This window comes from Rhineura floridana, chromosome 2, assembly GCF_030035675.1.
Source record: "Rhineura floridana isolate rRhiFlo1 chromosome 2, rRhiFlo1.hap2, whole genome shotgun sequence".
NCBI lineage: Eukaryota > Metazoa > Chordata > Lepidosauria > Squamata > Rhineuridae > Rhineura > Rhineura floridana.
Window position 1 is genome coordinate 154,233,622 of NC_084481.1, and position 27,894 is coordinate 154,261,515.

Sequence of the window (27,894 nt, forward strand, 5' to 3'; positions counted from 1 at the left end):
GTCACTCAAAAATATAGATGGAAGCAGGCCTCTATATATTGGTATGCGTAAGAAGAGGCCTGCGCACACTCACAGCATGTATGTAATAAAATGACTTGTCAGATGAGCAGCAAAAAACTAAATGTGATGTGGGGAAATAAGTGCAGCTTACTCATGTGCATTTTTTGTAAAGTGGTCTAGATCAGTATTAAGTATGCCAGGTTCTAAACTCCTTCTGTTCTAGCACTCTTTTTACACAATACATGAAGGTTGGGAGTTTGTAATGTTTTTTTGCATGTCTCTTTTCTTGCACTGTGATTAATTATTTGTGTAGCAAAAGACATGTATATTATAATAGGAGCATGATGGCATGGCAGCAAAGTTTGTTCCTTGTACACCTATTATGAAGATGTTAATGGAAGTGGCCAACTCCTGGGGAAAGAAGGGCAGCTGTTTCTGCTGTTAAAACTGAGTATTCCCAGGAGTTGCTCATGCTAGCAGATGTAATACAGCATGACCCCTACTCCTCTCTTATTCAGACTTTGCCAGCTCCATCATATAGAAGCAATCCAGCAAGTACAGTTTGTGTGCAGTCATCAGTAACTTCAATTAAATTTAAAGCATGGCTGCCATACAAATACTGAAAAATACTCTTGTTCTAGCAAACTCTCTTTTACTCAATGCCTAAAATAGAAAGCTTGGGAGAGTTTGTAATGTTTATGAATTTCTTCAATACCTTGAATTCTTTTTAAGGGTATGGATTATCAAACTGTATACACCAAGGAATAGTGTGACTAATTGAAGAAAGTTAGTGTCACAAGATGGCTAAGAGACAAAGCTATGAACAAGGACTTTGATTCAGATCATCTCCACCGTGAACTCTCTAGTTTTTTTTAAACAAGCCACTTTCTCTCATGCCCGCCACCTAAAATATGGAAGCCAGTGTGGGTAGGGTTACAGGACTGGGCTCTGACAGGGGAAACTCAGGTTAAAATCCCCCTTCAGCCATGAAGTTCACTGAGTGATAATGGACCAGTCACTATCTCTCAGCCTAATGAACTTCATGAGGGAGTTGTGAGAATAAAAGGAAAGAAACCATGTGCACCATTTTGAGCTCCTTGTAGAATATAAAAACCAAGAAATATATTAAAACATGGGAAGGTAAGACTAATCAACTTTTCAGGGTTCATACAAACTCCTGTGATAATAGCTTTGGAACACTCCAAACTCTATAAAGTGCTATATAAAAAGAACTTGTGTTGTTTACCATCTAGTTTGATGTAGTGTTCTGGGAAACTTGAAAGCTTGTACACTGTTTTGTAGTAATTTGGTTGTCTGATAAGTATTGCCCTAATATGGATTTTGGTATTGTCCTTATGTTTGAGCTATAATTTAATGGCTGGGCAATGGTAGGCAACTGGTTTTCTGACGAAATTACCAGAATGTGAGAACCAATTGTTTGGGTTTTGTCTATGTGTCTTGTAGTGGCAACAATGTGGTTGCTTGGCAGCAGCCTTATCCCTTGTATAGTCAGGGGTTTATGTTTTGACAGTAGGAAATCTGACTTCGACTTACCATAGCTGCCACTTTCCATTTGAAAATCCTCAGGGGACACAAACACACACACACACACAGAGTGCCTTGAAATTGGATTTGAAATTGTTTTTATATCTATTTTTTATTGTTGATGTTGGGGGGATGTTTTATGGGATGCGATTTGTCAGTGAAATAAATATTTGAGGAAAAGTCACAGCAGGTGCCAAATTTTCAGATGCTGAAATGCTTCTCGCTGTGCAGCTGCTACCTGAAGGGTGACAAAATGGCTTCTTTGCAGCAGCTTGTTCTGTGAAGTGGCCCATTATGAAAGGTGCCCCTTGGCTGCCATAATGAGAGTGGTGTTTGAAGAGTAAAGAGAAGCAGTGGGGTCCAAGGGGCCAGAAAATGCATTTTAGTCCATTCTAAACAATTTGACAAACAGGTATGTGCTTTTGGGGCAGGGATGGGGGAATCTGGCTGTCCAGATGCTGTTGACTACAACTGCCATCATCCCTGGGTATATATACAGCTATATACCAGATTTAAGAAGCCATTTGATATTCCCTAGGTGTGTGCATGTAATTTCCTCATAGCTCTGTCGCTTTGCATATCATTATTCATGCCATCCAATGCTCCTGTGTCTATGGCTCCCTTTTGAAGGTCACTCCTGCTGCAACTATAGCTCCAGTTTGTTTCATTTCTGTTCTAAACCTGCTTGTGAGTCAAAACCTGCACTGTCCTTGTCCTCAGGTACGTGGCCATATCCCGAGAGGAGAGAGAACAGAACCTGATGGCGTTCCAGCACAGCGAGAGGATTTACTTCCGGACCTGTCGAGACATCCGGCCAGGGGAGAGGCTGAGGGTCTGGTACAGTGAGGATTATATGAAGCGATTGCACAGCATGTCTCAAGAGACCATCAACAGAAACCTCACAAGAGGTGGGTGACTTTCTCTTTGTCACTTCTCTCTCTCTCTCTCTCTCTCTCTCTCTCTCTCTCTCTCTCTCTCTCTCTCTCTCATTCTCAGCATTTGGTCTTGCAGCATGTATTTGGCTCCTGAAGCAGCTGTAAACATCTTTTATTATTTGGCAGGGGCAGGGAGGTTAAAACCAGCTAATGAAAATTTCCACATCACAAAATGGCAGAAAGGAGCAGAATACCTTGTTGAAATGAAATTCATCAAATACCACTCTTTGGGCACTGAATGTGTATAGACTGACTGTCTAGTTTCATTGAATGTATTCCTGTGAGTTGGAAGCATTGGGTCAAAAGAGATGCTCTTTCCTGGACTGGGTTTTCAGGCTTGTGGCACATTTTGTAGGGCTCTCTTCCCAGTGCAAAATACCGATAAGGACTGCTTCACAATGTTATGCTGGTGGCAAGGAGCAGCAGACACTAATCCACATTGGACTCGCATGGGAACATACACATATGGCAATGCCCATAAACTGTACAGATCCCAGTAGCAACGGGTTTTTTGGGGGGGGGGGTCTGCCATTGGTAGAGGCTGTCATGCTAGCCAAAAATCAAAATGCTCAGGGAGACCTTGAGATGAGATATGAAATTGAGGAAGCATCCAAACTAGGAAATGTGGTAGTAATGGGTGACTTCAACTACCCGGACATAGACTGGCTGCATATGTGTTCCAGTCATGACAAAGAAGCAAAGTTTCTAGATATTCTAAATGACTATTCCCTAGATCAGTTGGTCATGGAACCGACCAGAGGGACGGCAACCCTGGACTTAATCCTCAGTGGGGACCGGGACCTGGTGCGAGATGTAAGTGTTGTTGAACCGATTGGGAGCAGTGACCACAGTGCTATTAAATTAAACATACATGTAACTGGCCAATTGCCAAGAAAATCCAACACGGTCACATTTGACTTCAAAAGAGGAAACTTCACAAAAATGAGGGGATTGGTAAAAAGAAAGCTGAAAAACAAAGTCCAGAGGGTCACATCACTCGAAAATGCTTGGAAGTTGTTTAAAAACACTATATTAGAAGCTCAACTGGAGTGCATACCGCAGATCAGAAAAGGTACCACCAGGGCCAAGAAGATGCCAGCATGGTTAACGAGCAAAGTCAAGGAAGCTCTTAGAGGCAAAAAGTCTTCCTTCAGAAAATGGAAGTCTTGTCCGAATGAAGAAAATAAAAAAGAACACAAACTCTGGCAAAAGAAATGCAAGAAGACAATAAGGGATGCTAAAAAAGAATTTGAGGAGCACATTGCTAAGAACATAAAAACCAACAACAAAAAATTCTATAAATACATTCAAAGCAGGAGACCATCTAGGGAGACAATTGGACCCTTGGATGATAAGGGAGTCAAAGGTGTACTAAAGAACAATAAGGAGATTGCAGAGAAGCTAAATGAATTCTTTGCATCTGTCTTCACAGTGGAAGATATAGGGCAGATCCCTGAACCTGAACTAACATTTGCGGGAAGGGATTCTGAGGAACTAAGACAAATAGTGGTAACGAGAGAGGAAGTTCTAAGCTTAATGGACAATATAAAAACTGACAAATCACCGGGCCCGGATGGCATCCACCCGAGAGTTCTCAAAGAACTCAACTGTGAAATTGCTGATCTGCTAACTAAAATATGTAACTTGTCCCTCGGGTCCTCCTCCGTGCCTGAGGACTGGAAAGTGGCAAATGTAACACCAATCTTCAAAAAGGGATCCAGAGGGGATCCCGGAAATTACAGGCCAGTTAGCTTAACTTCTGTCCCTGGAAAACTGGTAGAAAGTATTATTAAAGCTAGATTAACCAAGCACATAGAAGAACAAGCCTTGCTGAAGCAGAGCCAGCATGGCTTCTGCAAGGGAAAGTCCTGTCTCAGTAACCCATTAGAATTCTTTGAGAGTGTCAACAAGCATATAGATAGAGGTGATCCAGTGGACATAGTGTACTTAGACTTTCAAAAAGCGTTTGACAAGGTACCTCACCAAAGGCTTCTGAGGAAGCTTAGCAGTCATGGAATAAGAGGAGAGGTCCTCTTGTGGATAAGGAATTGGTTAAGAAGCAGAAAGCAGAGAGTAGGAATAAACGGACAGTTCTCCCAATGGAGGGCTGTAGAAAGTGGAGTCCCTCAAGGATCGGTATTGGGACCTGTACTTTTCAACTTGTTCATTAATGACCTAGAATTAGGAGTGAGCAGTGAAGTGGCCAAGTTTGCTGACGACACTAAATTGTTCAGGGTTGTTAAAACAAAAAGGGATTGCGAAGAGCTCCAAAAAGACCTCTCCAAACTGAGTGAATGGGCAGAAAAATGGCAAATGCAATTCAATATAAACAAGTGTAAAATTATGCATATTGGAGCAAAAAATCTGAATTTCACATATACGCTCATGGGGTCTGAACTGGCGGTGACCGACCAGGAGAGAGACCTCGGGGTTGTAGTGGACAGCACGATGAAAATGTCGACCCAGTGTGCGGCAGCTGTGAAAAAGGCAAATTCCATGCTAGCGATAATTAGGAAAGGTATTGAAAATAAAACAGCCGATATCATAATGCCGTTGTATAAATCTATGGTGCGGCCGCATTTGGAATACTGTGTACAGTTCTGGTCGCCTCATCTCAAAAAGGATATTATAGAGTTGGAAAAGGTTCAGAAGAGGGCAACCAGAATGCTCAAGGGGATGGAGCGACTCCCTTACGAGGAAAGGTTGCAGCATTTGGGGCTTTTTAGTTTAGAGAAAAGGCGGGTCAGAGGAGACATGATAGAAGTGTATAAAATTATGCATGGCATTGAGAAAGTGGATAGAGAAAAGTTCTTCTCCCTCTCTCATAATACTAGAACTCGTGGACATTCAAAGAAGCTGAATGTTGGAAGATTCAGGACAGACAAAAGGAAATACTTCTTTACTCAGCGTATAGTTAAACTATGGAATTTGCTCCCACAAGATGCAGTAATGGCCACCAGCTTGGACGGCTTTAAAAGAAGATTAGACAAATTCATGGAGGACAGGGCTATCAATGGCTACTAGCCGTGATGGCTGTGCTCTGCCAGCCTAGTCAGAGGCAGCATGCTTCTGAAAACCAGTTGCCGGAAGCCTCAGGAGGGGAGAGTGTTCTTGCACTCAGGTCCTGCTTGCGGGCTTCCCCCAGGCACCTGGTTGGCCACTGTGAGAACAGGATGCTGGACTAGATGGGCCACTGGCCTGATCCAGCAGGCTCTTCTTATGTTCTTATGTTAAAAATAGCAGGAAAGGGCGAGGTAAGAGAAATCTCCCCTGATTCCTGTATGCACACTCTCTATAGGCCATCAGGCCAGGAACATCTTGCCCCCTGAGTTTGGCAGGCATATGCTGCCTGGGGAGCTGTTCGTTCCTTCCTCCTTTGCTAGAACCAGAGCCAACTTACCCAAGCCAACTTGAAGGCACTTCTCACAGTCTCCAGCACTGATGAAAGGTGGTGAGAGAGAGCAACAGGGAGGAGAACCAAAGTTAAGCCGTGATGTTCCCTTTTTCCTCCCTCTGCCTGCTTCCTGCAGCCCACTTGTATAAAATATTTTGCATGGATCTGTACAAAATCTAATGGGTGACATGGCTCTGCAATATGAAACATTTGCAAGTGCATTTGAGGGCACTACTGAATCAGAAGTCCATTGAACTGGGAGTCCGCGGAGTAGATGTGCCCACTCACCTATGCCCTGGTCTTGTGCAGCTCAAGTCCTTTGTCAGCCCTCTTTGTTTCCTCAAAAGAACTTTCCCAAGTTCTTAGCCATGCACAATTCTGTGATGCAGTAATGAACACAGCAAAGCTAAAGGAAAGATGCTGACCTAAACAGTTACCCTGTTCAGTTTAGGGCAGTCGCCTGCTTCTGTGTAATAGCTCTCTTGGGTGGACCTGTTGCTCAGTAGCGAGAGCATGTGATTTGTGTCTTCAGGATCCTGGGTCCACTTTCTGACATTTCCAGTGAAAGGTTCTCAGCGGGTGGGGGTGGGAAATGGCTTTGCCTAAAATCTTGGAGACCTGTTGCCAATCAGTATTGCACTAGACAGTATTATTTATTTATTTATTACACTTATACCCCGCCTTTCTTTTCATGAAACCCAAGGTAGCTTACATATGGTTCCCAGGCGGTCTCCCATCCAGGCACTGACCAGACCTGGCCCTGCTTAGCGTCAGCAGGGAGCTGACCTTATGTGCCTTCAGACCATAGCCTGGGATCATTACTTGGGATAGGGCATCTTTGTTTGTCTTATGAGGCATGTCTGCATGGGAACTTACTCTGCTGCTAAATCTGAAGGGCAGGAAGCGGATCTTAGATGGAAAGGTATAGTCAGGCACAAGGATGTCACAAGGATGTAGAGCTCTGCCTACCGATTTGAGTTGGAACTTTGGTGCAAAAGCCAGCTAAAATTGGTGGTGGTGTTTAAAACACACTACAGTGTTTGTTTCATCACCGCAAACCACAGCAGGAAATCCTGGGCAGCAACCTCTTGAATATTCTGCCATGCAGGCATCAGCATCCTGGAAACGGTTAACATTTGCAGTATAAATCCACACATAGAAATAGATACTGGAAGCTGAACTCAGCTTTTAAATAAATGAATAAGTAGAACTATGTGCAGAATTCATACATTCCTGAGCACTTCTGTTAAATTTCCTTAGCATTTTGATTTAAGAAAGTGGCATCACCTGTTAATAAGAAATGACAACAGGAGAAAGGCCAATCGACAGATGACAAAATTAGCACATCACCAGGTGGACAGCCAAGAGTTCTTAAATTAACTAGGATATGAAATTGCTGATCTCCAGACAGAAATGTGCAACTTGTCACTAAAATCTGCCTCTAAACTGGACACCACTGTAGGGTGAAATCCATTTGGTTCCCCTGTGTTCATAGAATGACTTATTATCCAGTGGATACCTCCACTGATGAAGAAGAGAGGAGATGATATTTACTGCCCCCCTCTCCCCTCTGCACCCCTCTGCTCCCCCACAAAAAAGTTTGCTCCAGAGAATTGGGGAACTTACAGAACCTGGGGGCTGCAGGGAAAAGAGTAAATGGGCCAAAAGTGCCTTCTCTCCCCTTCCAAAAGCCTGTCCAAGAGTGTAGCCCGCTTGCCTAATTGGTGAAAAATGTTGTTAAAGATATAATTACTAAGTTTATAGAAGTATGTGCCTTGCTGAAGAAGAACTAGCATGGCTTCTGCAGAAGAAGCTCTGCCTCACCAGTCTTTTGGTGTTCTTTGAAAGTGTTAATAAGCATATGGATAGGGCTGATCCAGTAAATATTCTTGGACTTTCAAAAAACCTTTGATGAATTCCCTCATCCAAGGCTCCTGAGTAAACTTAGTTGTCATGGGATAAGAGAGCCAGTCCTTTTATGGACTGGTAACTGGTTAAACAATAGGAACCAAAGGATAGGAGTAAACAAAGAATGAAAGGTAGCAAGTAGGTGGGATTGGTGCAAAGAGAATTGCAAAGAGCTCTAAAAGTATCTCTCCAAACTGGGGTGAATGGGCTATAAAATTTCTTACTAGGTTCCATGTGATTAGGTTCAGTGTAATTCCTTGTAGTGATGCAATGTATGCATTGGGGCAGCTGGTAGTCATTCTTCAGGAAAGTTGTGGTCAATAACTTAATGAAAACGTCTGCTTGGTGTACAAATTGATGAAAAGCAAAATTCAGTGGCGAGGACCATTGGGAATACCCTTATATAGTCTATAGTGTGGTTGTATTTGGAATACTTTGATCCTCATCTGAAAAAGCTGGGAAAGGTGCAGAAAAGGGGTTGGAGCATCTTTCCTCTGAAGACAGGCAAATGTTTGGAAATTCTTAGTTTAAAACCCTGTGGGACTACTCAGAATTAAGTTCCAGTGCGTTCAGTAGGTTTTACTCTTCCAGGTAAATGTGTATAGGATTGGAACCTTCCAGTGCAATCCTATGCATATCTCCCCAGAACTAAGTCCCACTGTATCCAAGGGCTTCCTCCCTAGTACATATGATTAGGATTACACCCTTCGCATTATATCCTATGCGCACTTACTTGGAAGTAAAACCTATCGAAATCAATGGGATTTGCTTCTGAGTAAATATGTAAATGGAAACATGATTTATGTTTATAAAATTATGAAAGGTATAAAGAAAGTAGTCAGAGAGAACTTTTCTTCCGCTTTCATAATACTGGAACTTGGGATCATCCAGTGAAACTGATGGGAAGTGAATTGGATAGAATAAAAAGGAAGTACTTCAGCTTCATATGGGATTTGCTGCCACAAAATATGTTGATGGCTACTAATTGTGGCTTAACCTAGGGCAATGCAAACCCCCTTTGTGTTGGCCTAGTGGGAGAGAAAGGTTGGATTGGGTGGCATCACTCAGGTTGCATGGAGCTCCCTTTTCCATCCGCCAAACAGATGAGCAGGCGGACGTAGGGCTTTCTGGAAGAAGGGATGGAGCTGAACTGGCCTGGGATGCATTGGATTCTGAGCTGGCTCCGCTGCAATCACGCGATAAGGCGCGCTCTGATTTCTGCGCCAGCTCCAGAGTTATGGATGCAGTGGTGGCCCGACTGCTCTGTAAAGATGTGCCAGGCTGGAGCAGGAGGGGAAGTTAGGATTGCTCCATTAGGTTGCTTTTAAAAGGGATTAGGAAAAAATCACTGAAGATGGGTTTATTAATGGCTATAAGCCCTGAAAGCTGGATGAAAGTTCTGCATCCTGAAGCAATGAATACAAGCGGTGGAGGGCCGCTGCTTTCTTGCATTGTTTGTTTGTAAGCTTTCTGGAAGCATCTGACTTGCCACCATGGGAAACATGATGCAGGATTAAATGTACCCTTGCTCTGATCCAGCAAGGCTCTCTTTTTGTTATGTTGGGAAGGTGACTCTCACAGATTCCTCCCGCATCCCCTTATGCATTATAACAGAATTTCTTGGAGCACTTCCTGGTCTTTAAATAATAATTTAATTTTGCAAAGGAAAATAATGCTGCATGTTCAAGAATCGATTTTAATCTGTGACATTCAATAAACTTTATTGAATGTCGCAGATTAAATTAAAAACAAACTACAATTTTACAGATTGTACATAATCTACAGGACATCACACTTTGCTGAATAGTGGTCCCAATTCCCCCCCTGGAACCCTAAAATTCCCCCCGGGGGGGGAATTCCCCCCCTTGTTGAGAACCCATGCGCTAGACTCAAGGTGGGAAGTAACCTCCACATTGGAGGCCTGAGCGCTGGCACCAGCAAGACTGGGCAGTGCAGTGGGATGAGGCTAAGAAGTGATTGCTGGGGACAATGGAAGGAGATTGCTGAGGACCTGCAGGGCCTCCAGTCATGCCTTTGCCAGTGTGCATAACTGCTCACTACTGGTGGTGATGGTATAACTGTTGTATTGAGTCTTTTGACATGCTTCTGCCTCTGATCATCAGTGATGATCTTACTATTGCATATCTGAAGTTTCCATGTGTTTGATATATGTTTTTAATTGTATACTGGATGTTTTTATGCTGTAAACCGCCCAGAGAGCTTCGGCTATTGGGCGGTATAGAAATATAATTAATAATAAATAAATAAATAAATAAATCTGCTCCAGATGGTTGGGAGACCCTCTAGAGCAGCATGAGAAGCGCTGCAGAGGGAAGGGGAAATGGGGGGAAAGAACATTGCCTCCTCCCTCCGCCCCGCCCCATTCTTCTCGCAGGATCTTCCACTGAAGTCTGTATTGTCCATGAATGGAGGAGGCCCTTCCATACACAGAAACCTAGCTGCAAAGTTTTAGACCATGCTATTGACCATGCTATTTAGACCTCTACTATTGAAATAGCTCTTCTACTAAACTAGACTGGACTCAACTTTCCATAAATGCTTTCCCCTCTATCTCATCTGAAATGTTCAGCGGAAGGAGATCTTTGGACAGGTTTACAATTATGTGGTGGGGGAAGTTCACTTCGAATGTGTGAAACCAATACCATGAGACCCACAACTCTTGAGGTCTTCTCTGTTGCTTACATAGTAAATTCAAACTGCTGTTCAATTGTGAGTAGAGAAACAAACTCGTTGGAAGAGATTCAGTGGCCAATATTGGCTATGTACTCAATTTAAGAAGTCAAGTTACATACAGGTTGCATCTGTGTTGTGACCTAAAGAGGGTATCATGGGCTCTTTTATGTCTAGCACAACCACAAATGGACATGGCGCATGAGAGGTCGCTCTGAAGTTCATAATTAAGGCAGCCATCATAACGTAAAGCTGCTTTGACTTGGTAAAAGTTTTTTCCCCCTAAACGGTGGCCTCCTGGAAGCTGAAGTTGTTCTTGGTGTCTTTGTTATGTGTGTGCATAGAGTATATTACGAAGGTGACAAATCTTTACTGTGCTGTACTTTCACAGGAGAGGCAGTGGGTTCTGATTCTGGGGGGTTGGGGGAGGTTCTGGAGATTATTGGGAAGGTTAAGCCTCTTAGCCTAGCTGACCATCCACCCCTGAGTATAAAAAATAAGCTTCTTAAGAACAACATTAGGTTTCATCTAAAGAAATACCAATGGGGGGTAGAGTGGCACAGGGAAGAATGTGGTTTTATGGCTAATTAAGGGATGTGTCACACACAGGTAACCCTGGCTCCCTTCCCCACTTCAGGATTGAGGCTATGGGCTCTGGACCTGTGGAGATCACTAGCTGTACATGAAGGGTTTCGGCAATGGGGCAGGAGCCAGGAGATACCAGGTAGCCAAAAGCAAATTCTGCAGGCTGTAATGGTAATTGGGCCACTGGAGCCATTGCTGCAGCAAAGGATAAAAGATTAGCTGAGCCCATAAGTGCTGCTGCTGTAATTGCTCACTCGAACTTCACTCGTAGCTGTCAGCTGGAGACATCTTAAGAGGAAGGCCTGCTGTGCAACCTCTCATTTCCAGCATCATGTAGCTTCCTTGCTTAAGCAAGATTTTCTGGATATTCCTCACTGGGAATTGAAGTGGGTGGCGCCTGAGCTTCCTCCTGCTCTCAGATTCATTCATCTTGGCTGTAGAGCTGAGCTCTAGATCTAGGATCAACTCCTCTCCCCCCCCCCCGGGATGCTGTTGAGCTTAAGGGACTCCGTGAGATCTCATCAATAGAGGACCCCTCTGCATATGAGTAATTTGTTTAAGTCATAGTCATGACATTCGCACACATCCTGTACACAATCACATACACAAATGTAGGTTTAAGGTGTGTGAGTTACTCTTTTATATAATTTCTGTAGGGAAAGAAAATGAACACCTCCATACATTATCAAAGAGAAATATTTGGTGCAGGCGTTGAAAAATGCATATGCCACGCACACCATTTCATAGAAGAATAGTGAAGCACGAGTAAAGTCAAGTAAAATCTTGGGCTTTTAATTTTCCTCAGTGATTTGCCCTGACTCTGATTTTCCCCTTAATTTAAAACTGATAAACCCATTTAAAAAAATATACTCAGTTGTCACAGTGAGTTGTTTTTTTAAATGGGATGGCTTTTAAGTAATTTGTGTTGTGATTTTTTAAAGTTGGGTGAGGAGAATGAAAACATTTTGTCATGGTCAGCATAAAGGTTGTGTATGGTCTGCACCTAAATAAATAAATAATTTAAATTCCATGCCAACCCCACCCCCCCAAAACCTAAATTCTGTGATCTGTATAAGTTAGGACTACAATATGTGTAGCACAATCCTGTGTATGTCTATTCAGAAATAAGTCTCGCTGAGTTCCATGGTGTTTACTCTCAAGTAAGTAAGATTGCATCCTTAGTTCATTAATTGGTTAGATTTCTCCAGTAAATACTTTTGATCGATTCAAAAGTTGTCCCTGATTAATTGGGCAGCACACTTTTTAATTGGATGGCACACTTTTCCATGAGAGCATCCTGTTTGCAGAGCAGAAGCCTCTGCTGGATCCAGCTTGCTGTTGCACACTGAAGGAGCTTTTCCATTCACAGAATGGCAAGTCTGGATCCAACCTGTAGTCCCTTCTCCCTCCCTAAGCCAGCCACTGAAGCCATGCGTGCCAGCACCTGCCCATCCATGGTCCAGCTTCTGAGATTTCATCAGGTAGTGCCCAAACATTTTATAACTTCTTTTTCCTCCCACAAATGCCAGAAGCCCATTTCGTGTTTACAATGAAAGCTGGGTTCCCCAGGTTGGTTAATTCTGTACTTTACCAAATTGCATACAGTCATGAAATTGCAGAATACATGCACTGATGTCCATGTTTAGGATGGAAATAGAATCCCACTTGTGATCTAGTGTGATCTACTCTTGTCAAGAATATTGAGCCCTTATGGTGTAACCTGAACAATCTGAAATTTCCAGTCTGATCCTCCAGTCAAAACTAATTAGGCCATGGCACTGATTCAGTATTTTATGCGTTCTGCATCCCTGCAGCCAGTCTACAACTTGTGGTGTTAACAGATAAATGCTTATAATGGGTTGGATAGCTGTGCTAAGATCAGTGTCACAAAACCTGGAATTATACTAACCATCATGGCAGCTTTACTCTAGTCTTGCAAGCAGATAATTGTTGCAGTTGTTCAAGACTCTGGTGCCAGTGTCTAAAATTCCATACTTAACCCTATAGCTATTACAAAAGCACAAATGTGTTTCAAAATGAAATATATACATATAGCAGCATAAAGCAGCACCCTGTTTGGGAAGCAACCATGTGTCTTGATGCTGGGAGTTATTTACAAGATAAGAAGAAAGATGGAAATTGAACCAAACCCATCATCCTTTGAATTTCCAGGTAAGGATATCTGACTATTTCCTTTGTTTTATGTAACAGCTAATATATATAATCTCTCTGTTTTTCTTTTTTTTTTGGTGAACTTTGGATAGGGGCCAAAGTTTAGCAATCCATTGAGGCCAACTATAGGTCCCAATCTTGGAGATCATTCACCAGGTTTTGGCTTATTTTGCTAATAAGTGATATGGGAAATGAGATTATAATTCCCTTGTGTTCTCATGTCTCGTGTCACTCTGGAATAATAAAAAAGGTCCTTCAAGCTTACAGCTTTCACATGGAAATCTCGGCATCTCACTTTTCATGTATTATTTACTGGATACCTTTTACCAAGTCAAAGCTATTGCTAACTTTTCCACACACGAACAGATTCAACAGTATAGTCTCATTCCAGCACAGTTTGGCTAATCACCTGCCTATAGTTTGTCTTCTCTCTGAGGCCTACTTCTGTATGGCTGCCTTCTAAATATCGTTTTACTTTTTAAACAAATATCCAGTATTAGGTTTCCTGAGACCTTCATTCTGATAAATTTCCTTATTGGTAATGCAACATGTAAAAATGCAGGTGTCTGTGCTCCCAGTTTGCTTCAGCTTTGGGGTGAGAACATTGCACAATTCCCACTGATAATTCCACCTCCTGATTTTTTTTCCTAGGAGATAAAAAATTACTAAGGGAAAGATCAGAGAGAAATCTAGAAAACCAAGATGATATGAACTACCCCCTCGAGCTCACCACATCAAAGCAAGGGAAGAGCCCCTACAAGCGCAGCTTTGAAGAAGGTGCATCTCAACCCCAAACAAAGAAAAAGAAAATAGATCTCATCTTCAAAGATGTCTTGGAGGCTTCTCTAGAGCCATCAAAGTTGGAAGAGCACAAGATAACAAAAAATTATATTCCTTCCACTAGAAAGTCCTCCAGATTTCAGGCTCAAGATGTCTTGGAAGGTTGTGGACCTGGTATTCATCATAGCACTCCAAATCACAGTAGAGGCAGGAGTGAGGGTGAGCGGAAGGTCCCTCGTGGCTTATCTTTCACCATGTCCAAAGACATTGGCCTGCTGGAAGACGAAAGTGAAGAATCCTTGTCATTTAAAGTGAACAGCCCTGCTGATCTCTCTCTGGCATCAATGCAGGATGATGCCCTTGAGATCCCAACAACTTCATTGTGTCCTAACTGTATACGGTTGAAGAAGAAGATTCGTGAGTTGCAGGCTGAACTAAACATGCTAAGATCTGGCAAATTAGCTGAGCCACCTCTACTACCTCCTCAGGTACCTGAGTACCAAGCATTTTCATACCCTACAGGTAAGTTGCACACAATAAAAGTGTTCCTCACACACTGTATAAGGAGTGTCCTTTTTTTGCCATTCGTGACTAAATATGTTCCAGCATTGAGGTTCTGAGAAGCATCTTATCTCACTAAGGCCTTGTTGATGGGTTTCATGAAGCAGGAACGTAGTCCTCTGAGCAAACAGTCTTGGGATTGTTACTGTAATGATGAAACATCATGTTTCTTTTTAGTGTCATTCATGCACTTTCAATAAAAAAATTGCATTGCAGCGAATTTGTTTGCTGTATTCTTGATGCATTCCCTTACAGGAGAAAGTATAGCATGTTTTGTTTTTTTTAATTCTTCCTAGAAGCTATGATTGGCTTTCTATGTTGACTATGAAATATTCTGGGTCATGGAATGTGTGTGAAGTATATAATTAATATTTCCCTTTTCCTCTCATCTAAAGGACTTTTCTACCTACCTAATGCAAATGTGTATTTCTTTATGAAGCTCTTTCAATTTCATTTCAGAAATGCTCTGTCATTGATAACCTTTTGTGAATGTGACAGTAGTCAGAATAACAGAGTGATTTTTGCTGTCCAGATTTGCTTAGGCTCTTGGAAATTATGGTTTTAAAAAATGAGGGGGGTCTCAAAATGTTTATAAACCAAAATTTATTATTGTCATGTGTTCAGTTTCTCTGCAAACCGAAGGCATGTGTAGCCAAGGGTGGAATGTGGGATTGTTGCCTAACAGTTTTGTGTTATGCCTTACAACTCTACTTTAAACTTTCTCCATTTGTTATGTTGCAGCTTCGGAAAGCATCATGTCTGTTCCCACCATCATGGAGGATGATGACCAGGAGGTGGATTCGGCAGACGAATCTGTCTCGAATGACATGATAACAGCCACAGATGAGCCCTCCAAAATGTCTGCTGTGACCAGGAGGATTCGGCGCTTCAAGCAAGAGTGGCTAAAGAAGTTTTGGTTTCTGAGGTACTCCCCTACACTAAATGAAATGTGGTGCCATGTCTGCCGGCAGTATACGGTTCAATCCTCTCGGACTTCAGCCTTCATCATTGGCTCTAAGCAATTTAAGATACACACTATAAAACTTCATAGCCAGAGCAACCTCCACAAGAAGTGCCTGCAACTTTACAGGCTCAGGATGCACCCAGAGAAGACAGAAGAGATGTGCCGAAATATGACTTTGCTCTTCAACACAGCCTACCATTTAGCTATGGAAGGCCGGCCCTATTGTGACTTTAGGCCTCTTGCAGAACTACTGAGAAAGTGTGAGCTCAAAGTAGTGGATCAGTATATGAATGAGGGAGACTGTCAAATTTTAATCCATCATATTGCTCGAGCTCTTAGAGAAGATCTTGTTGAACGGGTCCGGCAATCCCCCTTTCTCAGCATCATTTTGGATGGGCAGAGCGATGATTTGCTTGCTGACACAGTTGCAGTTTATGTACAGTATATCAGCAGTGATGGGCCTCCAGCCACTGAATTCCTCTCTCTCCAAGAGCTGGGCTTTTCTACAACTGATAGTTATGTCCAGGCATTAGATAGGGCTTTTTCTGCCCTGGGAATAAGGCTTCAGGATGAAAAGCCAAGTGTTGGTTTAGGAGTAGATGGTGCTAACATTACTGCCAGCCTTAGAGCTAACATGTACATGACAATCAGAAAGACTCTACCTTGGCTGCTTTGTTTACCTCTTATGGTACACAAGCCACACTTGGAAATATTGGATGCAATTAGTGGGAAAGAGCTTCCTTGCCTAGAGGAGCTAGAGAATAATCTGAAGCAGTTACTCAGCTTTTACCGTTACTCTCCTAGGTTGATGTGTGAGCTGAGGGTCACTGCTGCTACTCTCTGTGAAGAAACTGAGTTCTTGGGGGACATTAGAGCAGTTAAATGGATCATCGGGGAGCAAAATGTCCTCAATGCTTTGATCAAGGATTACCTGGAAGTGGTGGCCCATCTCAAAGATGTCAGTGGCCAGACACAAAGAGCAGATGCTTCTGCCATAGCCTTGGCTCTCCTGCAATTCCTTATGGACTACCAGTCGATTAAGCTGATATACTTTTTGCTGGACGTCATTGCTGTGCTTTCACGCCTTGCCTTTGTCTTCCAAGGTGAATACCTCCTTGTCTCACAAGTAGATGACAAAATTGAGGAGGCCATCCAAGAGATCAGCAGGCTCGCAGATTCTCCTGGTGAATATCTACAGGAATTTGAGGAGAGCTTCCGTGAAAGCTTTAATGGTGTTGCTGTGAAAAACCTACGGGTGGCTGAAGCCAAATTCCAGTCAATTCGAGAAAAGATATGCCAGAAAACCCAGGTGATTCTAGCTCAAAGGTTTGAACCTCGTAGTCGGGCATTTGTGAAAGCCTGTCAGGTGTTTGACCTTGCAGCTTGGCCAAGAAGTGCAGAGGAGCTTATGAGCTATGGCAGGGAAGACATGGTGCAAATATTTGAGCACCTTGAAGCTGTGCCATCCTTTTCCACTGATGTCAGCAGAGAGGGCATGGACACCAGAGGGAGTTTGCTCATGGAATGGCGAGAACTCAAAGTGGATTATTATACCAAAAATGGTTTCAAAGATTTAATCGGTCACATTTGTAAATACAGGCAGAGATTTCCTCTTTTAAATAAAATAATCCAGATCCTCAAAGTCCTTCCCACCTCCACAGCCTGCTGTGAAAAAGGACGCAATGCCCTTCAGAGGGTGCGCAGAAACAATCGTTCTCGGCTCACTCTGGAACAGCTCAGTGATCTTTTGACAATTGCTGTTAACGGACCACCTATTGCCAACTTTGAAGCCAAGAGGGCACTAGATAGTTGGTTTGAGGAGAAATCAAGCAATAGTTATGCACTGTCTGCAGAAATGCTGAGTAGGATGTCCTCCCTGGATCAGAAACCAGTGCTGCAGAGCATGGACCATGGGTCAGAATTTTACCCTGATATTTAGCAAGGAATGCCTCTCATTTAGAAAGCTGTTGAATCCTTTTTTTAAAAGTCAGTACTCTAAGTTTATATATATATATATATACACACACACACACATGCACACACACACACCCCACACTGAAAATTTAAAACTTGTCTGATGAAGCTAAGACGGATTTTTATGAGTGAGACAACACTTAACATTTACTGACATCTTCAACCGTGGCAGCTGCAATGTAGGTGGCAACATTTCATTCTTCAGAAACGTGCTGGGGCCATAGTCTATATTTTCAAACTGAACCGATGTATAAGCTAGACGTGGCAGGCCAGTGTCAACCTACTTCTCATTATGCTTTTATGTCTATGTTTCTCTCTCTCTTGCTCTCCCCCTCATTTCCTTTTTGTTAGTTAGCAATTGAGCCATTTCAGCCCTTTACTAATAAAGATCACTGGGATTACTGAGCCCAGTGCATACTTTTTGGAATTTCTTTCCAGCTTTCCAATTTCATGTGGGTTAAGGGTGGATTCTTGCAGATTTTTCTGATAATCTGGGGTTTTGTTGTTGTTGTTTCTGTCAATTAGCCCAGGATGCCCTTTTTTTGGTCTTACATACCAGTGGACATTTTCAGTGTAAGGCAAATATTTTCTGCTACTCCTGTGAAAATTCTACTAACAGTTCATATATCTTACAATATTGATAGCATGTTCAGATGAAAATAGCATAATGCGGAAGATGGGGAAATTTTTTTGGGGGGAGGGTGGTTTTTGCATTTATATTTTTATATAGTAGATGATGAGAAAATTAAATAAAACTCTTTACTGAAAACCCGGGCTGCTGTGGAAGCTAGATAGCCAATGAGTCAAACCCCGTAACAGGGTAGAGACTCCAGGGCTTAAAATATATGTATGCTAATTTTATGTTATTTATACTCAGTCTTTATAATCATAAATGGGTTGTGTTTTGGGGGGATTAATAAGTGAAAGAAATGCCTGCTATATTTCTGTGGCAGGGTGATATCAATGCAAAATCCGCAGTTGGTAGTCATCACATGACAAAGGTCCTTTAGAGGTTCACATATCCTCCTTTGAGTAAGGTTTGCAGTTCAATCATCTGGCAAAAGAAAAATGGAATGTTGTGCTTATTCCTGTAAACTGTTTCTTTCAAAATGTGTATGGTATAAAAACTGAGATTTGCAAATGAAATAAACACATCTGTGGAGAGATTTTAAATAACTCCCCCAGTGCTGCAGGTTAAATAAGCCAAAATGAGCACACAATCTCCACTGCTGTTTGTGTCTTGCCCTGCTAATATGGCAGAGGGCAGCACCATGACAATACTGGATGACCAGAGGAATAAAAGGAATCTTTTGCCCAGAAGTACTACTAGGGATGGCATGTTTCCAGAGGGACTAACCTCATGCCAGTCTGCATTGTTTTGAAAATACAGTGATTATGTCAGTTACACTGAACCTTTCTATGTTCCCTCCTTCCACCACCACCTCCCATTTTTCTCCCAACCCTTCCCGTTGGTCTTGGTGCTAAAGTATCTCTGGAACCATTGCTGCTAGCTTTTCATTTTTATAAATATATGATTTTATTTTTAAAACAGTGTGTTTTCAGTGGTAATGTAGCATGTTGTTTAAAGGAGTCTCTCTTAGGGTATATCTGCACCAGAGTCCTTTGCTATGTCTTCTCCTCCTTTCATTTAGTCTTTCATTTGTTTCACTTAGTCCCTCATTGTCCTGGGGATCTTAGCGTTGTTCTCATACATGTGTTAATATATTCAGGATTCAAAGCTTATTTCCCTCCCTCTCACCCACCACCCCTCTCCTCCAAAAACAAGCCCAATAACTTTGATGTGGTGTACAGAAGAAGTAGGGACAGAGACGCAGTGCCTTGATGCATCTCCATGGGATTGTCAAATAGCTGGAGCTGTTAAGATAACTCATCCCGGCCATCTCCAAATAAAACAAAGGAGGGGGAATAGCTGAAGGAGTTGTCTGTGGCAAATGTACAACAGCAGCATAACAATCTCCCCCTACCAAAAAAAAAGGGAAAAAGTATGATGGGGTGAAGAATGAGCCTGAGGAGAAAGCTGTGGGGTAGGACAAGACAAACCTAATTGTGTGGGAGTTAGTGCTTTTAAATGTACTGACTTCCACGTGGAGGGAGTGGAGAGGCAGGAATTCGAACACTAACTGAGGCAATCAGGGACAGGGAACAGGATGAGGTGCAAATGCACCAACCCCTTGTACAAAAAAAACAGCTGGTGCAGATATACCTTTAGTCCAGCCTTCACCAACCTGGTGCCCTCCAGATGTTTTGGATTGCGACTCCCATCAACCCCAGGCAGCTGTGGAGGGCACGAGATTGGTGAAGGCTGCTTTAGTCACTTCCACTGCCAGGGTTCATGCACTGCCTTTTCACTCCACACGCACATACGCACATCCACATATAGAATGAAGCAGCAGCACAGAGATCTGTGCCTTGTCTGCATTCCAGTAGTCTCTTTTTCAGCTTCACAAGCAGCATTTTATGTTGGGCTTCAGAAATTCATTGTCTCCAACATTATCCTCTTTGCGGTCAGAGTAGGGAGTGAGACTGATGATGGCAGAAGGAAGATGTGTTAGGAAATCTTAATGGCTGCATAGTTTTGACCATTTTTAAGAGCAATTAGAGCCCCACTCGTATTAACACTGCAGTGGTAACTAATGTAGAATAATTTTTACAAGACTCTACCGTAATGCCATTCTAACCATAGAAACAACTGTTGTGAGTTGGAGAGCCTTGATACAACCAAAGACCAACTGCATGCCATAGGCGGTAAGAGATTAGCATTGTCAATAATAGTTTGCACAACCAAGAGGCTTCAATTCACCCTTGTATTGGTTGATCAGTGATAATAACTCCAAGATAAAGCAGGGGGGGATTTAAATGGTCCACTTTACTGTCAGTGGTTTTGGGTCGTTTTATAGGCCCTGTAAATTATCTATGGCCCAGCCACCCCAATATTCATACATTCTGGTTAGAAGAATTGGTTTAATTAGTTGATTTTGAAAGGGTCCAGATAAACAACAGAGTTCCTGCTTGAAACCATGATGTGTGGATAAGACAATGTTCAGGATTTAGACGATTGCCCCACATTGCCACGCTCCCCATGTGCACTAATGTTATAACAGAATGAATAGGCTAGATAATGTCTAGAGTGACTCCATGATTTATATTAAGAGACTGAAATTTATATATACAATTTTTGAAATATTGCCCATAAGAACAAATGGCCTAGGTAATCTGTATTTCCCTTTGCCTGTTGTTCCTCTTCATTATTTCTCTAAAGAAATATTTTGCTGGGATACAGGTTGCCCTTATCCTCTTTCTAAAAGGGGTAAGATGCTACTTGTTTAATGTTAATGAGCCTATCTGGATAATTCTTTTTCTGTAGTTAGTTATCTTTGGTAGTAGCCATGACACCCATTTTTGTGCTCTGATCTATGCCTAAGCCTTAATGGGTTGCAGGAGGCACAAGATTAAATCACCATCAGGGTATGTCTAGAATGTTGTGTTTGTACATAGGCAATAGAATGAAAGATTTGCAATGCGAATGGAAAATGGCATAGGCTTCTGTGACAGCTTCCTCTTCTCCCATTTTGGGGCTTTTCAGAGCAGTCCATGTGTGTATCTAAACATTTGGCCACACTGTAAGAAAAGCAGAGTACAATCCAGCCTAGGTTAAGCAATTTTAAGTCTTGGTTTCAGTGAAAGAGGCAATCGGGGATTAATTAACTCTCATTAAAAAGAAGTGTTGGTGCTTAACTGTGACTGGATCATATTTTACATTTTGTGGCACTGATTTTTTTCATAGTGTTACCAGCTCATGTATAAATAGTTAATGCAGGTTGGTCAAAATTAGACTGAAGTCCTTCGGGAGTTCGTTTACATTTATAGTCTTACCTCTGACGTTACAAAAACTTTCTGTTAAACGTGATGGGTTTCCACAGTTTGGCTCCAAAATTGCAAAACTGCTTGTCATTTTTTTCTCTCATGTAGCCTACCATTCAGAGTCCAAGTTATCTGCATTTGATGGAAATGTTTGCAGTGTTCCATCTCTGAAATTATTTTACTTCCAAAATAAATCCATTAAACATGCCAGCACCCATTAAGCTTCTGAAAGCATATTATACCTGGTGATTGAGTGTTGCTTATTTTAGTTAAATTAAAAGAAATTCCTAAAGTAAAATCCTGGCTGTGTTGAAATCAGTTCCACTTCAGTGAAGACATAATTTTCATATCTAGGATTTAGTTGCACACTTTTTCATTTGACCATTTCCCAAGAATCCAAACTGTTAACACTATGCAAAATGATATTAATTTGTGTCATGCTATGACAAAAAAGTAGGGAAAATCATTTGCTAAATATTCTAAAGTACAGCAACATAAGAACTTGCTGAGTGTGTGATCAAACACGTCTTAGTTAGGGGACTGCATATCTGCAGGCTGCTATAATAAAATGCTGGATGAGGATTGCATTAAGAATGTTGTATTGTTAAGTAAAACAATGTTTTAATGCCATTGTGCATCACTTCTGGGGTGGTAGGGCCTCCAGCAATTGTATTTTGAATAGAATATTGGTCTGTGCTCAGTTGTTGTTACGCTTTAGCTATCAGTTTGCTCATGGTCTCAGTCAAACCAAACTAAAAAGAGGCTTAAAAAAAGTGATGTGGATGTAATGAAAAAAGAAGGACGCTAGGGGGTGTATGCTATTAAAACATTTGTGGATGTGAGCACAGCAGAATAGCACAAGAGAAGCTATTGCCTGTATTGATGGTACTTCTTCAAAATGCCTTTTATAGGTTTCTCTTGCAGTGAGGAGGAGATAAAAGAGGTCAGGCTCACAAGTATCCAGTTCTGGGAAATCAAGTGGGATCAGGAATCCTGTTATGTTCAGGCAAGAGATTATTATTACAAGTTTGTAATCTCTCAATTCTAAATGATAAAAAAGATACTGTTTGTAATCAATTTTTTATTTCCTGTTAAGCACCTGACTGTGATTAATCTGTGCGTATCTATCTTCATACCTTATCTTGTAGAGTTCTAACTCTAATGGGGTCTGATTTCAGATTTCCCAGCTCTTCTGCAGGTATATGCTTCTGTTTGACAGAAACATACTAGGCACACACTGATATTACCTTGCATACAGCCTGCTAGTGGTGCACAAAATCAAATGCCTGTGACCATCAAGCTGAATGAACAGATTATGGTAATGAAACAGAAAACCAAACTTCCTTCCTACATTAGTAAAAGCACAGTGAGGATGAGGGCACATGCATGGACAATGCAGGGGAATGTTTTTGGCATTCTATTTGTATTCAGATTGATCTTTGTGTTGCCTGCACAACTGCTAGTCTGGGCTCTCGAAGATCATTCAAACATAATGATCCCACAGCCAGTAAGACAGTGCTGAGGAACCTTTGACCCTCCAGAATTTGCTGTATTACAACTGGGGCTGATGAGAGTTGGAGCCCAACAACATCTGGAGGGCCTCAAGTTAGCCACCTCTGCAGTCAGAGGTCTTTTAGGTTATGTTTAACTAAAGCTATGTTTTAACTATTAAGCTGGCCCTGACATCTGAAGAGCAAAATACTGAAATACCCATTGGTTTAATAGCACCCCTCAATTATCTCAAACAGCAAAAAAAATTCCCAAAAACAGTAGAAATCCAGTACTCTGTTCCTCAGCCCTTTTACTCTCCATTAATGCCTATGCAATCCCTGCCTCTCTGAAGGTAAGTACAAAGTGTATGCATGAAACCTCATTTATTTATACTATACATACTCTTAAAAAGTGCAGTCTAAAGAAACCAGTGGGACTTGAGCCTTGAAAGTACTGCTGCTTTCAGTGGGACTTCAGCACACTCAATCTTCTCTGGATTGCACTCATTTAGGCATTGATCCAGCTAAATTCAAGTACTTTTAAAATCTCACTGATTTCAGTGGGAAAGAACTGAACACTTGCTCAATTGTCCCATTAAAACCAGTGGGACAAAGGAATTTTGGACTTTGGCTAGACAACCCATGTACAACTCACCATGTAAGAAATGAATCCACATGCCTAGATATCGCTATATAAATAAAATACTATATATTTATATATTTATATGTTTTCAACAGATATAAATATGAAAGAGAGAGAATGGATTATCCCACTGGAAAAGGCAGGCACTGTGTTTTTGGGAAAAGCATACAGTACTGAAGACTAAATACGTCTAGTGTTTTAGTAAGGCTAAAAGTGTGGGGGCTTTGCCTTACTTTGAAGTCTGTCTATAGAGAGAGAGAGAGCTATCTAGTTTTTTTAAAATGCTCTGCTTAGGAAAGAGAATTCTTCTAGTGTGGGTAACAGTGTGCTAAATAAAGCCCTTGTTAGCAGTATTGGGACCATTTTGTGACAGGTAATGGTCAGCAGCGGCTGGTGATTCCATGTCAAGTCTGAACTTTCAAGGAGTGGCTCCTTGAAAGTTCAGACGAAAACCCAGAGCAGATTCCACTGCCCCACTAATATGGAGCCACCAGCCGCTACTGGTGATGGTAAACACTTAACCTGTTGGGGTGTTCTGTAGACAGTAGATGTCTTGTGTTCTGACTTTGGCAAATATGCATCTGGCCTGGTTGGGCACTTTCCCCCTCTGCTTGTTTTGGCAATGCGAGTGCAAAGTGAAATACAACTTGTTCTCTTCCTCACCCTCCTGGTTCATACTGTTTAGGGGTCAGCAAAGCAAAATGGTCTGATAATTTGGAGCACAATCCCTGGCATCAGATGTAGAAGGCCAAGTCCCATTGTCCTCAGCGGTACTTAATGCTCAGTTAGGGTAGGAATGCCGTATTTATTTGTATGAGGAACAGAGCATAGTCAAAGATGAAGAGAGAATGGTGTATGGCAGGGTTGAAGAACCAGTGGCCCTCCAGCTATTGTTGAACTCCAACTCCCATCAGCCCCAGCCATCATAAACAATGTACAGAGATTGTGAGAGTTGTCCTGCGATTGGGGGGGGGACACAAGCAGGGCTGGCGCCAAAGAATGGTCAGGTTGTGCCCTGGCCAAAGGCCCCTACAGCCCAGAGGGGCCCCTGAAGGGGCCTTTCTTAGGTTGTGGGGGTAGCGCTCCCCTTCTGCAATCCTCTGCAGGGTTGACTCCAGACCCTGCCGCAGATTACAGAAACAGAGCTCCCAGCCTCCCCTAAAGACTGTGCAGGCCCGCAACACCTGCCTTCTCCATCTACCTCTCCTCTCTTTTTGTGAATGTGCTGCGCACACAGCTGCCATCATCCAAGATGGCAACAGAAGCTTCTCTAAGGGGCTGATGCCCCTACTGCCATCTTGATTGATGGCAGGCATGTGTGCACATGCAGCGTAGCGCATATGCAAGCCATCAATGAAGATGGCAGTGACCTGCACACCCAGCACACAGGGCATTCACAGAAAGAGAAAAGAGGTAAGTGGAGTGGTCCTGCATGGTCTGTGGGGGGGGACTGGCAGTGGGGAGCCTGGGGCAGGCTGGTGCCCAAGGGCCCAGTCACGCCTGGTGCCAGCCCTGGGCACAGGTACACAGCCACAGTATATGCAGAGGAGATTTAGCATAAGAAGAAAGCTCAGAGTTCAGTGATAAAATAGGTGAATGTATTTAGCTGGGGAGTCGATGTAGTTTCAGTGTTGTTCCTTAACTATTACCATTTGTTTGGTTACATTTCAAAGAGCAGCTACTTTTTCATTGTTAAATGAGCAAGATGGTTGTCTAGGTGGCTTTCAGGATGGGCAGTAGAGTGGTGTCCTTGGAGAATACTGAAGCCTGAATGCTGATTTCAGTAGTGTTGACTTGAGGCACTATGACTGGACCACTCCAGCAAAATAATGTTAATATGATTATATCCTTTTAAATATGAATGGCAGTTCCATGCGTTAATTGCAGATCCAAACCACAGTTTTCACTGATTGTCCTTTTGTGAAATATGTGTTGAGAGGTCTTCTAGCTGGATGACCCCTTTCTTTGCTCTGGTTTGGACAAAGCCATTTGGATTCTGCAGTTGAAAATTCTTTTCCATTGTAAGGCAGGTATCCTAAACATTAGCAGAACAAAACTGTTTTAATTCATTGCTAGTGATATTCACAGACACAGTTAATTCATCCCAGGAAGGTTGAGGGGGGGAATAAAAGATTTTGGACTCCCAGTCATCCAGGCACTGTGTAATAACTTATGCAAGCTTTTTTTAAAAAAAAGATTATTATTGGGGGCTGGGGAGGAGAATGTGGGAATAGTTTTTCCTCAACTTAAACTACTTGCACTGGTGTTGCACAGCTTTCTGTTGAGCGAGCGTGTGCCACACACACCTCTGACGATGTAGTTAATGTTGTCCTCTGTGATATGTCAGGGCTTTGTCACCACCACACAACTCTGGAAACTCACCTCAGTTACAAACCTGGTCTACCAAGCTTCAGGACTGTAAAGTATAATCCCATACAAGAACAGCTACCTAGAAAACATATTCCTCAGGACTGAACCTCATGAATAACTTACCTTCTCGTGTCTGCTGGACTCCTCTCTGGCCCACATGCTGCCAGCAAGGCACCCTCACTCTGTAAAGAAATTTGTCAAGCACTGCACCTCATGTATAGAAAGATCTTCCCAGCCAATGCAGGGGAGACACGTCACACAAACTGTAATTTTAGAAATGCAACAGGAGGGCTGTCAGATCTCTCCTATTCAGGCATCCCCACCAACTCACTTTACAAGAATCAAGGGGGCAAAATACCTCCTCATGTTTGCCTTTTTTCCATTCCTCCTCACAGCCCTAAACTGTTAATTTGCCCATGCACACATGTAAAGGAGGGGAGGGGAGATACAATCTAGAAATCTATTATTACATATGTATTAAAATGTTAATATCACACTTTTTCTGACAATGTTTTAAAAATGTTATCTGCGGACTATGCTTTATAGTACCTGTGTGAAAGGGGCTAGGACACTGGATACGAATAGAGCTATGTTGATATATCATAGTATGTACACGAGAACTTTCCTTTTGTCATACATTATACTTGTAAGATGATTATTAATAAAAAAACCCTTCAGTTTATCAGGGTGGGTGATGTGTATCTTTATGTCATATGTTAATTGGACCTTCCTTTTCACTAAGGTGGATGCCACTAAGCCTACAAAAAAGACTTCATGGACAACTTTGAAAAAGTAATGTATTGGAAGATCATCTATAATTTGCCTTCAGGTAGTTTGGCACTTCTCATTTGTGGCCTCCATACAATCCATCATACAGGATTTTGTTCATGCAGAGACTGGATATCCAAGGCTTCTAAAGGAGAAGTGGGGAACTTTTTCTGGCTTCCTGACCCCTGGTGGGCCAAATTTGACAGGTGGGTGGAGCACCCACCTGTCAGTCACCTGACATCATAGGTGACATCATGTGATGCTGAACACTGCTCTTTGAAGCTTCCTACTGCTCCTTTACCCCTCTGAAATCTGCATTTAAAAGGCAGAGAACAGGCGCAGGCAGGTGAAGAAAGCCTTTTAAATGCAAATATTTTTCCCCATGGGGAGGGGGAAAAGAGCCACTGTGCCAGCCCTGTGAGCAGCACATAGGGCTGCCACTCATAAGGCTGAAACAGCAGTTGTCTTTCCCCTTTCCTGGGGAGGGCGGAGAAACCTCCATTTAAAAGGCAGGCATCTGCTTTGGGAAATGCTGATCAAATGGCTGGCAAAGCAGATATTTCCCCCTCACCCCCACCTCCGGCTGTGCATGCAGCCAGACTGAGTGGGATTTAACCCAAGCTTGATATGCACCTCCCTGAGGAGGAGAGAAATAAGCACTTTATGAGCCCTGTGGTCAGTGCTTCCCAAGCAAGTGTCAATCATAGGACTGGCAAAGCTCTTATTTAAATGCAGGCTTCTTTTCCCTGCCCCCCCCCAACCCCTGGAGGAAGAACGAAGCCTACATGCTTCTTTAGCTATGTGCACCTGTTCCCTGCTGATGGGGGGTTAAATCCTGTTGCATTGGCTGCAGGCGCCTGGTCATGGCTGGGAACATAGTTCCATTGTTTAACTCTGCGCAGAATGAAGGAGTTCTCTCTTTTGTCGGTCCTGAATCTTCCAACATTCAGCTTCTTTGGATGTTCACAAGTTCTAGTGTTATGGACCTCTCCTGTTTTTCCATGATTGGAGTCTTTGGTAAGGTACCTTGTCAAAAACCTTTTGAAAGTCCAAGCACACTGTATCAGCTGGGTCACCTCTATTACATGCTTGTTGACACTCTCAAAGAACTCTTGATAGGTTAGTGAGACAGGGCTTACCCTTGCAGAAGCCATGCTGGTTCTGCTTCAGCAAGGCTTGCTGGACTACTGCTCCCATCATCCCTGAACATTGGCCCCGCTGGCTGGAGTTGA

At 42.5% G+C, this 27,894-nt stretch overlaps 1 protein-coding gene across 5 annotated transcripts in view; it reads left to right on the forward strand.

Annotated features, from left to right (window-relative positions):
- LOC133377234 (zinc finger protein 862-like) overlaps positions 1 to 26,576 on the forward strand; it is a 68,284-nt gene extending 41,708 nt beyond the window's left edge. For 4 of the 5 annotated variants that reach the window (XM_061610841.1, XM_061610842.1, XM_061610844.1 and 1 more), the window contains exons 6-8: positions 2,266 to 2,453; positions 13,882 to 14,532; positions 15,313 to 26,576. In XM_061610841.1, coding sequence (XP_061466825.1) covers positions 2,266 to 2,453; positions 13,882 to 14,532; positions 15,313 to 17,474 — 3,001 coding nt within the window. In that variant the 3' untranslated portion in view covers positions 17,475 to 26,576. The remainder of the gene's footprint in view (positions 1 to 2,265; positions 2,454 to 13,881; positions 14,533 to 15,312) is intronic. The other variant, XM_061610845.1, reaches the window with a different exon arrangement.
- Positions 26,577 to 27,894: the final 1,318 nt, after the last annotated feature.